General features: G+C 42.2%; 1 protein-coding gene across 5 annotated transcripts in view; it reads right to left on the bottom strand.

Moving 5' to 3' along the window:
* The window catches only part of tbc1d32 (TBC1 domain family, member 32), a 38,235-nt gene extending 20,789 nt beyond the window's left edge, over positions 1 to 17,446 (bottom strand). For 4 of the 5 annotated variants that reach the window (XR_004204661.1, XR_004204662.1, XR_004204660.1 and 1 more), the window contains exons 1-20: positions 16,777 to 17,380; positions 16,513 to 16,674; positions 16,121 to 16,298; positions 15,594 to 15,665; positions 15,344 to 15,469; positions 14,830 to 14,908; positions 14,624 to 14,727; positions 14,470 to 14,531; positions 14,234 to 14,384; positions 14,060 to 14,119; positions 13,602 to 13,704; positions 10,166 to 10,303; positions 9,916 to 10,005; positions 8,058 to 8,200; positions 6,990 to 7,117; positions 6,558 to 6,759; positions 2,882 to 2,961; positions 2,580 to 2,718; positions 412 to 499; positions 212 to 330 (exon numbers count right to left, since the gene is read on the bottom strand). Coding sequence is in view for 2 of the 5 variants with exons in the window: in XM_031800395.1 (XP_031656255.1) it covers positions 212 to 330; positions 412 to 499; positions 2,580 to 2,718; positions 2,882 to 2,961; positions 6,558 to 6,759; positions 6,990 to 7,117; positions 8,058 to 8,200; positions 9,916 to 10,005; positions 10,166 to 10,303; positions 13,602 to 13,704; positions 14,060 to 14,119; positions 14,234 to 14,384; positions 14,470 to 14,531; positions 14,624 to 14,727; positions 14,830 to 14,908; positions 15,344 to 15,469; positions 15,594 to 15,665; positions 16,121 to 16,298; positions 16,513 to 16,674; positions 16,777 to 16,931 (2,379 nt within the window). In the remaining 3 variants the exon portion in view is untranslated. The other variant, XM_031800396.1, reaches the window with a different exon arrangement.
* Positions 17,447 to 17,547: the final 101 nt, after the last annotated feature.

The following is a 17,547-nucleotide window of genomic DNA, read 5'->3' as shown; positions in this document are numbered from 1 at the left end:
GTCAATCAGAGCACTGCTCACTAAAATAAACCATCCATCCTGTTCATGAGCACTCTCTGTAGTAAGTCCTCTCTCTGACCTGATGGCCAAGAAAGGCTGACTGTGAATACCAAGGCTGAGTTGTCCTGCTGATTATCCTCAGGAGGCTGTATGAGGAAACCATGGACGTTGAAGCACACAGCACTGTAAAGATCTGAGCGAAATAATTTACCTTCAGACAGCTCCTGTCAATGGGGTCCATGGGGGTGGACTTGGGGTGAACGACCCTCACATCCTCTCTCCCACACTCCAGGACCGACCATATCTCCACCACTAAGGCCTGCACAAAACCTGCCAGGACATACTGAGGGGTAACTCATGTGTTAACACTGTATAACAATATGCTCTGTTTTACTAGTAGTATTACTGTACCAGAACTGTGTAAAGCCACCACACCGGGGGCTGTTGCTGCTACCTGTGTTACCATCACACCGTAGCCAAACTTCTCACATCGGCTGACCTGGAGGAAAGCGTTTTCACAGATTTGAGAATAGCCCATGATTGCTATTAGCCAAAAGCTATTTACTATCTTGCATATTCAAAAAAGTGTATGTGTGTGCATGTCTTTGTGTGAAGAATATTAGTTTATTCTGAAAATGGGAACACATTAGTTAGGCCAGAGGCATGGTTCTATCCTCTGGGTTATCGAAATGGCACTCAGATGTATAAATACACCGTATTTCTGTTAATTGATTTGATGTAAATCACTAGCTCAAACAATTGATCGAAAATAAAGATGAAAGTAAAACAATAAGTGGAAAACGCAAGAAAGACCTACAGAATTTAAGCCTCAGATACCAAGCACATTTTCACCAATATTGTGGATGAATCAAAGTAATGAGCATTAACTACAGATAGGACTAAAATATGAAATGCAAGATTTAAAACATTATTAAATGTAAATACAAAGTGATTTAATGTGTAAAGATTCTTAACTAATTACAAAACAATGGCACAAGTTAAAAATAGATTAGCTTAATTACAATCTGGAGCAAAATGTACGCAAATCAAGGAAGGTAATTAGGAAGTGCAATGTTAACAATTCTAGTCAATTAAATCAGCAGGGAATTGTGCCCACATTTGCAGTACATGATGTATACATTGGGCAGTAAGGCTACATAAAAATACATTTATACTTCAAATTCAGTGTAGCGGTACCAGCATGTGTACAGTTGAAGTCAGAAGTTTACATACACTTAGGTTGGAGTCATTAAAACTAGTTTTTCAACCACTCCACAAATTTCTTGTTAACAAACTAGTTTTGGCAAGTCGGTTAGGACATCTACTTTGTGCATGACACAAGTCATTTTTCCAACAATTATTTAGAGACAGATTATTTCACTTATAATTCACTGTATCACAATTCCAGTGGGTCAGAACACACTAAGTTGACTGTGCCTTTAAACAGCTTGGACAATTCCAGAAAATGATGTCATGGCTTTAGAAGCTTCTGATAGGCTAATTGACATCATTTGAGTCAATTGGAGGAGTACCAGTGGATGTATTTCAAGGCCTACCTTCAAACTCAGAGCCTCTTTGCTTGACATGGAAAAATCAAAAGAAATCATCCTTGGGAGCAATTTCCAAATGCCTGAAGGTACCACGTTCATCTGTACAAACAATAGTACGCAAGTATAAACTCCATGGGACCACGCAGCCGTCATACCGCTCAGGAAGGAGACGCGTGCTGTCTCCTAGAGATGAACGTAATTCAGTGCGAAAAGTGCAAATCAATCCCGGAACAACAGCAAAGAACCTTGTGAAGATGCGGGAGGAAACAGGTACAAAAGTATCTATATCCACAGTAAAACGAGTCCTATATCGACATAACCTGAAAGGCCACTCAGCAAGGAAGAAGCCACTGCTCCAAAACTGCCATAAAAAAGCCAAACTACGGTTTGCAACTGCACATGAGGATAAAGATCGTACTTTTTGGAGAAATGTCCTCTGGTTTGATGAAACAAAAATAGAACTGTTTGGCCATAATGACCATCGTTATGTTTGGAGGAAAAAGGGGGAGGCTTGCAAGCCGAAGAACACCATCCCAACCGTGAAGCACGGGGGTGGCAGCATCATGTTGTGGGGGTGCATTGCTGCAGGAGGGACTGGTTCACTTCACAAAATATGGCATCATGAGGCAGGAAAATTACCCAACTTATTGTGGGAAGTTTGTGGAAGGCTACCTGAAATGTTTGACCCAAGTTAAACAATTTAAAGGCAATACTACCAAATACTAATTGAGTGTATGTATACTTCTGACCCACTGTGAATGTGGAAATAAATGCTGAAATAAATAATTCTCCCTACTCTTATTCTGACATTTCACAATCTTAAAATAAAATGGTCATCATAACTGACCTAACACAGGGAATTTGTACTAGTTTTTTGTGAAAAGCTGAGTTTAAATAAAGTTGGCTAAGGTGTATGTAAGCTTCAGACTTCAACTGTATACTGTATATAGCTGGGCGTTATAAATAATAAGTAGGGTAGTGGACTCAATTTAGCCTATTCATCCCCACCATGGTGTTTTCTCTCCATACCTGTAGTTTCTTGGTAAACCTGGAGAACATGTAGGTGACACACTCATTGATGGCTCCAGTCTGCTGGAGGAGCAGCAGGCCTTTCGGTGTGGCAGCGAAGTTCAGCAGGTTGTCCAGCAAAGTCTCCTCCCAAACCACTCTGTGTGAACAGACAGCAGAAGGAATGATTGATGGGAAGACTCATTATTTTCCATCTTATTTATCCTTCCTAACAACATGCTAGAGGGGTGACTGAAAATAAAATCACAACATAATTATAATAGATGCTGTTTGCCTGCAGGGGGAGACACAAAGAAACTTACACATTCTGCAGCTCCTGAGAGGACGTGCCGGGGATTGCTCCGGGAACCGGGGTGGGAACTCTTTCTGACAGGGAGCTTGTCTGTGAGAGAGAAAAGAAACCTTCAGCTTGAGCCTTTGTTTTTCTCCCCTGAACCCGTACACTGAACTTCAATAATGAGGAGTTCAGCAGTCATGTTAGAGGCTCTGCATCTCATTCCTCCAGTCTTTATACCTTCCTCCATAGAGGCACAGGGCTCACAGGGATCCATTATTAGCAGTGTCTCTATCTCCTGTAGCTGCCTGCCTGATACTCAACACCCATCACAAAACAATGGCCTTAGACAATATGGTTTTGTTTAAACTTTCATGAAATTTGGTTTGTGGAGGTGCTATTGTGAAGGCAAAGTTTTATTCTGGGGTTTGTGAGGGTAGTTGACAAGCTCAAATTGAGAATTGGTTAACACTCGCAAGGCCGCCAGACGGAACACCAGGACGCGTTCTCAAAGCATGCACAGACCAGCTGGCAAGTGTGTAATCCCAACATGTTTCAAGCTGACCACCATTGTTTCTGTTCCCAAGAATTCCAAGGTAAATGACTATCGCCCCGTAGCACTCACAGCTGTCATTATGAAGTGCTTTGAAAGGCGGGTCATGAGACACATCACACCATCATCCCAGACACCTTGGACCCACTCCAATTAGCATACCGCCCAGCAGATCCACGGATGACACAATCTCAGTTGCACTTCACACTGCCCTCTCCCACCTGGACAAAAGGGGAAATAACTATTTGAAAATGCTGTTCATAAACTACAGCTCAGCGTTCAACATCATTGTCCATCACCAAGCTGTGGAACCTGGGACTGAACACCACCCTCTGTAACTGTTCGGTGGTGAGGGTAGGCAACAACCCCTCTGCCACGCTGACTCTCAACACGGGGGACCCCTCAAGGGTGTTTGCTTAGTCCCCTCCTGTACTCCCTGTTCACCCTCGACTGTGTAGCCACCCACGACTCCAACACCATCATCAAGTATGCTGACGACACTCCGGTGGCAGGCCTGATCACCGACGACGATGAGACAGCCTACAGGGAGGGGTCAGATATGTCATGGGCCCAAAGATCCTCAAAAAGTCGCACCATGGAGAGCATCTTGACTGGTTGCATCACCGCTTGGTTTGGCAAATGCACCACCCTCGACCACAAAGCGCTACAGAGGGTGGTGCGGACAGCTGCCATTCAGGACGTGTCAGAGGAAGGCCATAAAAATTGCTGAAGTCTCCAGCCACAGACTGTTCACTCAGCTACCGTCCGGCAAACGGTACTGGAGCATTAGCTCTCGGACCAACAGGCTCCGAGACCATTTCTACCCCCAAGCCATAAGACAGCTAAATAGTTACCTAATGGTTACCTGGACTATATGCACTGACCCTCTCTTGCACTGACTCTATGCGCACTCACAAGACCACACACACACACACACACACACACACACACACACACACACACACACACACACACACACACACACACACACACACACACACACACACACACACACACACACACACACACACAACTACACTGATACACACAGAAAACCCACACACATACACAACATACGCACACACACGCTTACCTTCGACACACATACACACACATATATGGACACAACATCAACACACATTCACACACACTTTTACTCTCATCATATACTGACGCTACTCTGTTCTTTAGTTTACTCTTATTATTTTCTATCCTGATGCCTAGTCTCTTTACCCTGCCTTCATGTAGATAAAGTACAGTATCTACCTCATACCTCTCTCTGCACATTGATCTGGTAATTGTACTCCTTGTATATTGCTCCATTCTTGTGTATTTTATTCCTCTTGTATTACTATTTTTCTTTTTATTATAAATCTCTGCATCATTGGAAGGGCTCGTAAGAAAGCATTTCATGGTCAAGCCTACACCTGTTGTATTCGGAGCATGTGACAAATACAATTTTGTTAGATTTTTAAGACACCACGGATGCTGGAGGTTTACAGATCAACAAAATACAGCTTGTCCGTCATAAAGTATGGTTTTCAGTAACCTCCAGCATCCTTGGTCATTTAATGACTCCAAATATTTTATAGGGCTGCAGGAACTTTAACTTTCTGACATTTGACTCAACAGGTAAAAAAGTATTTTTCTGATGTCCCCCCCCCCCCCCCCCCCCCCCCCCACCAAGTACAATAGTTAATACTGTATTTCACATGTTATGTTAATGAGAACATTTTAGGAGGGTGGAGTTTGGTATCTGAATGTGGGATAAGGATTACTTAGAATTCCTATTGATAAAGGCGTAGACAATGGCTCATAAAAGCAAACAGCATATCATACCTGCTTGCTGGCAAATGAGTAATCAAACTAGTAAAACTGCTGATACACTGGGAGTGTCTTAGGATAAGTTAAAGATCTTTCTTATGTAATCTTATATATATATATATATAATAAGATATATATATAGTATACACTGAGTGTACAAAACATTAGGAACAACTTCCTAATATTGAGTTGCACTCAAAACAGCCTCAATTCGTCGGGGTCATGGACTCTACAAGCTGTCGAAAGCGTTCCACAGGGATGTTAGCCCATGTTGACTACAATGCTTCCCACCGTTGTGTCAAGTTGGCTGGATGTCTTTCGGGTGTTGGACCATTCGTGAAACACACGGGACACTTTTAAGTGTGAAAATCCCAGCAGCGTGGCAGTTCTTGACTCACTCAAATGTGTGCGCCAGGCACCTACTACCATAACCCATTCTATGGCACTTAAATATTTAGTCTTGACAATTCACCCTCTGAATGACACATATACACAATCCATGTCTCAATTGTCTCAAGGCTTAAAAATCCTTCTTTAACCTGCCTTCTCCCCTTCATCTACACTGATTGAAGTGGATTTAACAGGTGACATCAATAAGGCATCATATCTTTCACCTGAATTCACCTGGTCAGTCTATGGCATGGAAAGAGCAGATGTCCTTAATGTTTTGTACACTCAGTGTTTAATGGCTCAACACAAGTTGAGTCTCAGTGATGTTACATCTCAGTGGAAGTACTTTTGTCCCAATACTTTTGGTCCCCTAAAACGGTGGGACTACTACAGTGGTTCTCCCTTTAAAAGTTTTGAGCTTTTTTACCATTTGTGGTAGATGGTGGCAGATTGTGGTAAATTGCATCATTCTGGCAACAACGGCTGACATTTAAATAACGTGCCATAGAATTCTGCGGCACCCCGCAAGCTGTGCTGCAGTACGCAGCAACTTTTAAAGGAAGAAACACTGTATGTACAAAAAGTGCAGTAACTAAACCTGACAGTCTGCACTTTAACCTCATAGTCATTGTATCATTTCAAATCCAAAGTGCTGGAGTACAGATAGATATGTATAGATTGCATCAGGATTACTGTTAAAGTGCTATTTGGGTTGTTAATTGGATTTGTTCCATTATTTATTGATTTCTTGTTCTTTCTATTTTTAATTGATTAATTGTGTACCTGTTTGACATTTTACTGCATTGTTAGGAGCTAGTAACATAAGCATTTCGCTGCACCAACTATAACATCTGCTAAACTGTGTACGCGACCAAAACATTTAGAATTGATTAGTATGATGGAAAATTGCCTCCTTTTCGGTAGAGTAAAAACATACCTTTTTCCAAGCTGCAGCGATGCACTCATGCAGGCCATAGGGCCTGAGCACCTGCAGTCCTTCACATGTGTTGTACATCTGCCGACACACGAAGATGAAGGCCCCGCTCACGCCATAGGATGTCTCTGCATTCCGTAACAATGGCAGCTCTTTAGCCAGGAGCCTCTGGGTGAACTGAACGATTACATGGGCAGCTGAAATACTAGACCACAAATAAAACACCCTGATCGATTACATGAGCCGTCACTCATACTGGTATACCATTCAAATGTTTGATGTATAAGGATTAACAATCCAACATAAATTGTTGTGCTCTGTAAGTACACGAGAAAAAACGTCATACTTTTTTAGTACACTTAAGATGCTGAAAGTGCAATATTCATAATAATAAACAATGAATAAGTACCTTGTATAAAATAAGTTTGTACTTACCCTTCCCCCTCACCAGAAACTAGATTTCTTTCATATAAGAAAAGTGATAATCCTCGCTCAGTGGTGGCAATTCTTGCGAGAGTGTCTGCTATATGAATCAATGTAGTTTCTGGGGAGTTTAATTTAGCCTGTGACACAAAACACTTAATTGAAATGGCTTTGGGCACATTGCAGAATTAATGCAAAATAACACAGACAACTCATACAGTGCAAATGTAACTAACTTACCACATACAATCAACACATTTCTACAATACTAATAAACATCATGCTGGGGATGTTGGTTCATTCATTTGTATATAGAACTGAACTGAAATATTGTATAAATAAACATTTGGATTTACCCGAGCTTACACTGCATTACATATATTGAATAAATACAGGTTTATAACCATTAGAGCTGAGAGATTGTATTATTTTAGTGTAGTTATTTAGTGATATTGTACCAAGTAACCTAAAATGCAAAAAATGCTTTATGCTGACCTGCTTTATACTGACCTGCTTTATGCTGACCTGCTTTATACTGACCTGCTTTATGTTGACCTGTTTTATGCTGACCTGCTTTATACTGACCTGCTTTATGCTGACCTGTTTTATACTGACCTGTTTTATACTGACCTGCTTTATGCTGATCTGCTATATACTGACCTGCTTTATGCTGACCTGTTTTATGCTGACCTGCTTTATAATGACCTGTTTTATACTGACCTGCTTTATACTGACCTGCTTTATGCTGACCTGCTTTATGCTGACCTGCTTCATGCTGACCTGCTTTATACTGACCTGCTTTATGTTGACCTGTTGTATACTGACCTGCTTTATGTTGACCTGTTTTATGCTGACCTGTTTTATACTGACCTGTTTTATACTGACCTGCTTCATGCTGACCTGCTTTATACTGACCTGCTTTATGTTGACCTGTTTTATGCTGACCTGTTTTATACTGACCTGTTTTATACTGACCTGCTTTATGTTGACCTGCTTTATGCTGACCTGTTTTATGCTGACCTGCTTTATTCTGACCTGCTTTATACTGACCTGTTTTATGCTGACCTGCTTTATACTGACCTGTTTTCCTTTGAGCAGGGTGATGATGGGTGCCAGCAATGTCTCTATGACAGGGGTTTGGTAAAGGCACTCCACTGCACACTCTGTGCGGTCACCCAGGGTCCTCAGCAACTCCATTACAAGAGTGGTGGGAGAGAGAGTGTCTAGAAACACAATTGCAACGACACACATGCAGACATGCACATACACCCACCCACACAAACACACGGGACAGCTCAGTTTAAGATTTTACGACACAGCAACGAAAATTCCTAAGTATCAGTAATCATTATTTGAACAAAGACCATGAAAGATATGTTTATTTTAAGCTATAGTTTGTGGCTTTAGCTGTGGAGCACTGGCAAAGGACATGCTGTTAGACAGGGAAGGTACATTACTATTGATCATTTAACTGGGATAAAGGTATTGTAGTGTTGCTCATGAAAGTGAAGGGGCAATAAAATGGGTGTTGGTGTCACCAACAGATAATATACAATGAGTGTACAAAACATTAAGGACACCTTCCTAATATTGAGTTGTGCCTGGCACCTACTACCATACCCTGTTCAAAGGCACTTAAATATTTTGTCTTGCCCATTCACCCTCCGAATGGCACTCATACACAATCCATGTCTCAATTGTCTCAATGCTTAAAAACGATTCTATATCCCGTCTCCTCCACTTCATCTACACTGATTGTAGTGGATTTAACAGGTGACATCAATCGTAGCTTTCACCTGGATTCACCCGGTCAGTCTGTATCATAGAAAAAGATGTAGTACACTCAGTGTATAACGGCTCAACACAAGTTGAGTCTCAGTGATGTTATGTCTCATCTCAGTGAGTATCACAGTGTCACCTTGACAAAGGTCTGACAGACACAAAGTGGGTGTACTCTAGAATACACATATCAAGATAAAGGGCTGTCATAAAAACTAAGCCACATACTGGAGTATCTGAGTTGTTCCACCAAATTGGGTGCCTTTGAGTAGTGTAACTTGGGCAAAAACAAACTTAGATTTCACGTCATTTTTACATTCTGTCACAAAGAACTAAATCTTAAAAAACACTGTTTCCCATCTCTCGAGGTGAGAACAGACATAAATCCCCTTGTGACAGGGGAATTGGAAGTTTGCTGTGGACAACAGGGAGGGGGAATTGAAAGAAAGCTTCACAAAAATGGCTTTATTGTTAAAACATTCCTAGCTTGTCTATCTATGGGTAGCAAGGGTTGACAAGTTATGTTTGACCCTCTCACTTTTCAACCACAAAATACCAGAACACAGACAACAAAAAAACGGAGAACCAGCTCAGCTGCTTTTACACTGTGATGTCAGGATTAGATGTTCAATGTTATTTTAAAATATATATTTAACAATAAATACTTTAACCACATTAAAACAAGAGTTCAGTTCACGTAACAGGGTTGACCTTAAAATGAGGGACAGACAGACGTGAACGACGAAATAAATAACACTACTCAGAAATGACTTTGTCAAAGCAGCCAAAGAACTAGGGCCGATGAAGGTGGGGACGACAAAGTCTTCCTAGAAGTCACAAAGGGTGCATTGGGGGACATATCAAAATGCTGCATTTTGGGACTTTAGCCAGACTTCAGTCATTATAAAAATCTGATGTATTGAATTCTCCATGTGGTCTATATTAAAGGGCACGTCCATTAATATAACTTGCCCTTAAATGCAATATTTCTACTTAAAATATCAAAGGGATGCAAAAGGCACTCATTCCGTGGAACAACTCATCTGTTGTTGCACCATCTTGCATAGTTACGTCATCATCTTAATGAGAGGGTGGGAAGCATGTGTAAAAGAAGGCTGGATAGTGAGTCAAGGGATGGGAGAGGCAACGTGAACCACACCTGCATGTGATGAGTCACTGTGAGGAGGCTTGGGGTGTTGGTACATGATGCTAATCAGAATGACAACCAAGTCTGTCAGACTGACTGGATCTGTAAGAAAATGACACATGTATCAGACAGTTAGGGTGGCAACCGAGAGTAATGCAACAGCTCTTCCTCCAGGATGGGGGTCAACGCAACTTCTGTGAAAAAACTGTCAAACTACGCTTTTTTTTCCAGTTTAAATAAAAGTATTCACTTCTGTTCATACCTTTGCGTTTCCACACTGTGACGGGAAAGAGCTTTCTCCCATTAGTGTACATGAGAAGCCTTCCAAGCACACATAATGAGTGAACGAAATACATATATTCCAGCTCCTTGGTAGTGTAGAGAGTCCTTTGAGCAGTGCCTGGACAGAAAAAAGATTATGCTTCAACAGTGGAAACAAAAGAGATAACATGCTGTCTAAACTCCTTTAACATTTATTCAGGTGAAACTCCATTCACGACATGTAACAAATAGCATACTGATGTAATTTGATATGAAACATAATACAATTTCTTCACCAACCTATCTTTTAGCATATGCTGAAACAATAAAACACCATGGGCAGTGCTGATAATACAGGTTCAAACAAGGGACAAAAAAAACCTTTTGCACAATCACTGACAACGGGGTCAGTTTATCTGTGTTCATCCAATGCAAGGTCAAGAACGCAGCCTCACTCTACGGCAGAGCTGCCCCACAGAAGACAACACGAGGTACGCTCTGTTTTAAGGAGAACTATAAGGGAGAGAGACATTAGGCATCTTTTTTATTAGGCCTTCCATTCTATACATGAGGCTGTAGGAAATATAAACGGCACTGTATTCAGGAGAAACAGCGTATGGGAGAGAAATAGTGGGCCATTCTTAGGTCTCAGTGGATATAGCATTGGGAGAGGAGAGAGAAGCTAGTTTGAAATAGAATACAGGCTTAGGAAAAGTTTTTCAAAAAGCCTAAGGGATGCTTAAATCATTTCTGCACTTCCATAACCCCAGTCTCCCTTACCTAATTACCTCCTACATAGCTTACAATTAGTTGTTTAGCACAATCATGGTGTTGTCCCGCCTACACCCGCTCCCCATCTCCATGATGGTCCTGGCAACCATCATTACCCACACCCGCTCTCCATCATTACGCACACCCACTCTCCATCATTACCCACACCCGCTCTCCATAATTTCCACACCCGCTCTCCATCATTACCCACACCCACTCCCCATCATTACCCACACCCGCTCTCCATCATTACCCACAACCGCTCTCCATCATTACCCACACCCGCTCCCCATCATTACCCACACCCACTCCCCATCATTATCCACACCCGCTCCCCAATATTACCCACACCCGCACCACATCATTACTCAACCCTGCTCCCCATCATTACACACCCTCCCCAACATTACCCACACCCGCTCCCCATCATTACCCACACCCGCTCACCACCACTACCCACACCCCATCACCACCCACACCCCATCACTACCCACACCTGCACCCCATCATTACCCACACCTGCTCCCCATCATTACACACACACCCTCCCCATCATTACCCACACCCGCTCCCCATCATTACCCACACCTGGACTTCTTCATCACCTTGATTACCTTCCCTTTATTTAGCTTTCAGTAGCCTCAGTCATCAGGCAGAATTGGTTTGTTTTCACGTTCAGTACACTACTCCTGGTTTGTTCACCTGCCTTGTCTTATTATTAAACTCTCTTTCTACACCTGCTTCCTGACTCCCTACATATTCATTACAGGTGAGCTCCAGTTCACACAAGTCATTCTTTGTATCATGGACCAAATGATGAATACATATCACATGGTCATACATAATCTGGGCTTCTCAAGACTCAAAAGACCAGACTTGAATATACTCTGGCTGATGTTATAGACATTTTGCTATTCTACTCCCTGAGCTTGGCCAGTCAGTGATTTCCTCCATCCCCACCATCCCTAACAGTATTTCACTATGCAGCTCCTCTGCTCTTCCCCAGACTACACAGTATACACAGTGGTAATCTCTTTCAAAGCATGGGAGCCCTCCTCGGCCCTGGCGATAGATAGATAGCAGCAGAGCCATCGGGCCTGGAGAGGAGGACAGACTGTAAGACCACAGACAGAGGAAAACAAACCACCGGGTGTCTGATAACTGCAGATACGGGCCGCCTCAACAAGACTTGACTTATTCAGCATCTAAACACCCCACACTCAGTGGGATAAGGAGGCGTGTGAACCAGGTGAATAGGGAGAGGTGGAGGCGAGCTGGGAGGGAGGGCCTGGCGCCTGCATTGAGTTCTCAAGGGATGTACAGCAGGTGAAAAGCCACGGAAAAAGCTATTAGCCTCTAATGATTAAAATGTCCTGTGTAATAATTAGAAATGTTCTCCAACAACCAAATACACTGCTCAAAAAAATAAAGGGAACAGTACATCAGGAGACGTGGAGGAGGCCGTAGGAGGGCAACAACCCAGCAGCAGGACCGCTACCTCCGCCTTTGTGCAAGGAGGAGCAGGAGGAGCACTGCCAGAGCCCTGCAAAATGACCTCCAGCAGGCCACAAATGTGCATGTGTCTGCTCAAACGGTCAGAAACAGACTCCATGAGGGTGGTATGAGGGCCCGACGTCCACAGGTGGGGGTTGTGCTTACAGCCCAACACCGTGCAGGACGTTTTTAATTTGCCAGAGAACACCAAGACTGTCAAATTCGCCACTGGCGCCCTGTGCTCTTCACAGATGAAAGCAGGTTCACACTGAGCACATGTGACAGATGTGACAGTCAGGCGACGCCGTGGAGAACGTTCTGCTGCCTGCAACATCCTCCAGCATGACCGGTTTGGCGGTGGGTCAGTCATGGTGTGGGGTGGCATTTCTTTGGGGAGCCGCACAGCCCTCCATGTGCTCGCCAGAGGTAGACTGACTGCTATTAGGTACCGAGATGAGATCCTCAGACCCCTTGTGAGACCATATGATGGTGCGGTTGGCCCTGGGTTCCTCCTAATGCAAGACAATGCTAGACCTCATGTGGCTGGAGTGTGTCAGCAGTTCCTGCAAGAGGAAGGCATTGATGCTATGGACTGGCCCGCCCGTTCCCCAGACCTGAATCCAATTGAGCACATCTGGGACATCATGTCTCACTCCATCCACCAACGACACGTTGCACCACAGACTGTCCAGGAGTTGGCAGATGCTTTAGTCCAGGTCTGGGAGTAGATCCCTCAGGAGACCATCCGTCAACTCATCAGGAGCATGCCCAGGCGTTGTAGGGAGGTCATACAGTCACGTGGAGGCCACACACACTACTGAGCCTCATTTTGACTTGTTTTAAGGACATTACATCAAAGTTGGATCAGCCTGTAGTTTGGTTTTCCAAAGTGTGACTCCAAATCCAGACCTCCATGGGTTGATAAATTTGATTTCCATTGATCGTTTTTGTGTGATTTTGTTGTCAGCACATTCAACTATGTAAAGAAAAAAAATATTTAATAAGAATATTTCATTCATTCAGATCTAGGATGTGTTATTTTAGTGTTCCCTTTCTTTTTTTGAGCAGTGTACAAAATAGGTCTACATGTTGGTTGTGCTACAGTAGATCTTGGTTACAATATAATTTGAATAGAATAGAGAAATACCAGTGTAGATGAAAGTTTAATTTACCGATGTGCTGGTGCTCCATAGAGTGGATGACCTCAGCCGTCTCATCTCTGACTGGGTCACAGGAGTCATAATAATGAATGCACTGCTGAAGAGCTGCCACAATCTGGGATAGAACAGCGCTCATTACAATCATCAAAGGAATGTTGAAAACACTGAAAAAATACAACTGAAGACCTGTAAAGTAAATCATTTGTTTGAGGGTAATACATTTTCCAGCACTCTACCTGCGAATAGAATATAACTAGATATATAGAAAGTTTAATGTCTTCAACATTCATCAACTGTATACTGCAAGACAATAGCTATAAAGGCAATCTAGACTTTAATCTTAATAAAACTGGAAAAAAATGTATCATCACGAAGGAGGACAATCAGAGACTATCATCAGCTCGTCATCAATCGCGTCACCACCACCCTCACTGTCACAGAACCATAAAGATGAGTTATCACTCACTCACCAGAGACTTGTACTTCCTCTCCAGGAGCCTAAAGACCACGGTCCTGCTGTAGTAACCATGCTGGAAGAGACAGGAATGACATCATATTCACTCAGCACTGACAATTGGTTTGACTACTTATGGGGGGGATTGTTTTTTTTTGTGGTGTTTAGAGAAGGTTAATATTGTGCTCACCATCCACTTCTTAAACCAGGTGGCTTTGATATCCAGTAAGGCAATGAGGTGCATGGGCTTCAAGGCTTTCTCTGACCCTTGTGTCTCTAACCCGTGTTCAGGGTTTATGGACAGGAGGGAGAAAGTACTCTCTATTATCTCCTCCATGTACCTAGTGACAGAAAGAAGATACTAAATCTAATTCTAGATTAAACTATTCATTTGGATCACGTCATAAAATAGAACAAACATCTCACTTCTCTGGGTGCCGAATCCAAAAGGTTGTTACTTCCTTCTGAAAATCATTCATTAATCGCATCTGGCAAAAAAAAAAAAAAAAAGTATAATAATGACATAATTTTCAAATAGTTATAACTGCCATGAAAGTATTCCATTAGAGAGGGTGCATACTTGTTTTAGGAGACGGGTAATGTCCTGTCTGTTTACATCAATCCCTGCTGATCCAGTAGGGAGGCTCAATTTATGGTACAGGAAGTCAGACTCCAGACTTTTGGCTATTTATCAGAAGGCAAAATATGTATTATCCACATCAGACTTTGATTTTTTTTTCAAACAATACATTTCAGAAACATATATGGGAAAAACAAATTAATTACCTAAACTGGTGTAGATCTCCCTTGTTACATTCAGTGGCGAACAGGAGAATGTTTTTGCAAAAAAGCGCAGGACCTTATCCTGAGTAGAGAGTAAACAAAATAATACTGAGAAATCTGAGGAGAGAAACAGACAACCTTTGGGAAATAGGACTCCTACAAATGTGAATTGTTGCAATTTCACTGTGACAAATGTTCATCAGACTGAAAACAACTAAAGTTGACCACAAGTTCCCTAGGGGGTGAATTCCCATATCAGAGTATCCTTTTCTATTTATGGACCTTGTATTCATCTGAGGTTTCAAATGTCTACTCTAAGTATGCCTACAAGAAATACCCAAACTAAGCTGGCCAGCTCTTTTCCTTGTACAAGCAAAACAAGGATGACAGTATTCATTCTCCTTTGTTGGCTCTTTAATATGATTTTCAAAATATCACAAGACAGGCATCTCTCTGAGAACATGTTATCTGCACTCATAGGAGCCAACCTTTCTGTGAGCATTATTCAGTGACTTACACTGAGGTCAGGGTCTGGGTCAGCCAAGGCAGCAGAGAGGTTCCTGCGCAGGCCACTCCAACTCTCACAGCTTAGCACATCCGAGGGCGGGGCACAGCACAAAGCCTGCAGGGCCTCCCAGCGCACCTGCACAACACATCACTTTCACTCTCAGGGACCACACAATATTGGCTCCAATCAATTAAATCTCTGCCGCTAGTAATAACCTAGCAAATTATACAGGATAGAAATCATATTGAAATCCTTTTACCTCTTTAGGCCTACTAGGGTCAAGCTTTTCAGCTAGAACTTGCAGCTGTTCTTGTTTGATAAATGCATAACTCTGTATGGAAACATGGAAGCATTTGCAACTGTAGTTAATGTGTAATTACTGTACATTCCCTTTTTTGAGCTTGGTAAGCTAAAATTAGACAGCATAAATTACACTGATTACAAACGCAACTCAGAGGCAACACAAACAAATGTAGCCTATAACGTAATGATTTACACGTTTAATAGTATTACTTATCCAAACCAAAATAAATATGTTAATAAGGTATAATGATACTGTTCTGATAGTGTATAAAAAGCCATTCAGTGGATAGTTGGGTGGATCCTCACTTTGTCCCGGCCTAGATTAAACCCCCTATAAATCAATATGAACTCTGCCAGCACAAACAAAAACACATCATGCGTATATATAGCAATGTTGAGTAGCAGACCACAACGTTGCAGACCAAATTCAATTAGGGCATCAAAAGTGACTTGTAGGCTATTTATTTTACATGCTATTATTACCTGATTGAAGGATGAATCACTGTCAGAGCAGTTGTCTGTGTAATGGCTGTTTGACTGCTGATGTTGGCTCTCCCTGTGCATCTCCTCCTTTCTCAGTTGGTCCTCTTCAAATTTATTAATCAAGGATTCAACGACTACCATCATCGTGTTCTTCAATGTCTGCATCATTTGCTTGTATCTACACATGAGAAAGTAAATGTGATGGGTGAATGCAATGCCATATCTAGTCTACACTCCTGCTTCAAGATTGTATTCGTTGTGAAGCATACACACACATACAGACTCCCCCTGTAAGCGGTGGAATATTCTGTGAAATAAGTGGCGAGTCATGTTAGTCATCTCGTCTTCACTGGGAATGCTTAATGGACACTGGAAAGAGACACCATACATACTCTCCAGATTCTCTAGTCTTCCTTGTAACAGCATGGACCAAGGTGTCCTGAACAGACCCAACAGCATATCCCTCTCCTCGGGCACAGCTCTCTGTCTCCTCCTCGATGACTGCTCCCAGAGAGCTTTCCACATACTGCCTCAGGTACTTAACAAATTCATAACTAAAAAAAGAGACCAATAATAAACAAGAATGATATGAAAATGGACACAAATTACTACAGATTTGATGGGAACAATCGAGAAAGCAATTTATTTCTGAATACTTATGGAAGTTCTTGTCTGTCTCCTCCAGATGAAGCAAGATTTCCTCTGCACATTCAATGGATGGTGCACCAGAGATTCTGTCTTTGATGCTTTTTAGAAGTTGCCTCAACAGAGACTGAAGTTCAGCCTCAGCCTCAGCTGAGAACTGAGACATGGTCTTGATGTGGATTCACTCTTCTCTGCAGAAATACTGTAACGTTATCTGCAGAATTCAGATTAGAATGTGCCAACTTTGTTATCTAGCTAGCTACTACAGCGCTTCTTCAATGCGATAACTAGCTAGTTAGACAAGCGATGTAATTGTATTAAAAACCTGTACACGCATTGTATTGCTATGTAGCCAGTTGATGGTGTTTGTTAACATTTCTGCAATTAGGGCGCTAACATAGTTTGCTAACGACGGTAGCTAACGTTAGCTTGCTAGCTACGAAGGAAATTAGATAAAGTCCTTTGCATGACCTAACTTCGTTCAACATTTCCCCAAACCATTGCAAATGTATCACATTGTAATAAACGGTGTAAGACTTTCTAGCTACATATGGTACCGCGTATTTAGTCATTATAGCTAGCTAACGTTAGCTAGTTGAATAGTTTATAAACATTTCGAACCTGCTGCAGCTTGGCTCGACCACTGTCTCTATGGAAACAGGTAGCTAGCTCACACTCGTGCATTGTGGGATATTCAAAGCAGATTAAGGTCACAGGCAAAGATGATGCTGAGAAAAGGGTTGCAAACAAACACCAATGGTGGAGGATGTTTAAGGATGTTT

The sequence above is a fragment of the Oncorhynchus kisutch genome, linkage group LG21 (genome assembly GCF_002021735.2).
Source record: "Oncorhynchus kisutch isolate 150728-3 linkage group LG21, Okis_V2, whole genome shotgun sequence".
Taxonomy (NCBI): Eukaryota; Metazoa; Chordata; class Actinopteri; order Salmoniformes; family Salmonidae; genus Oncorhynchus; species Oncorhynchus kisutch.
The sequence above is the reverse complement of the archived record's forward strand: the minus strand, read 5'-3'. Positions and strand labels throughout refer to the sequence as shown.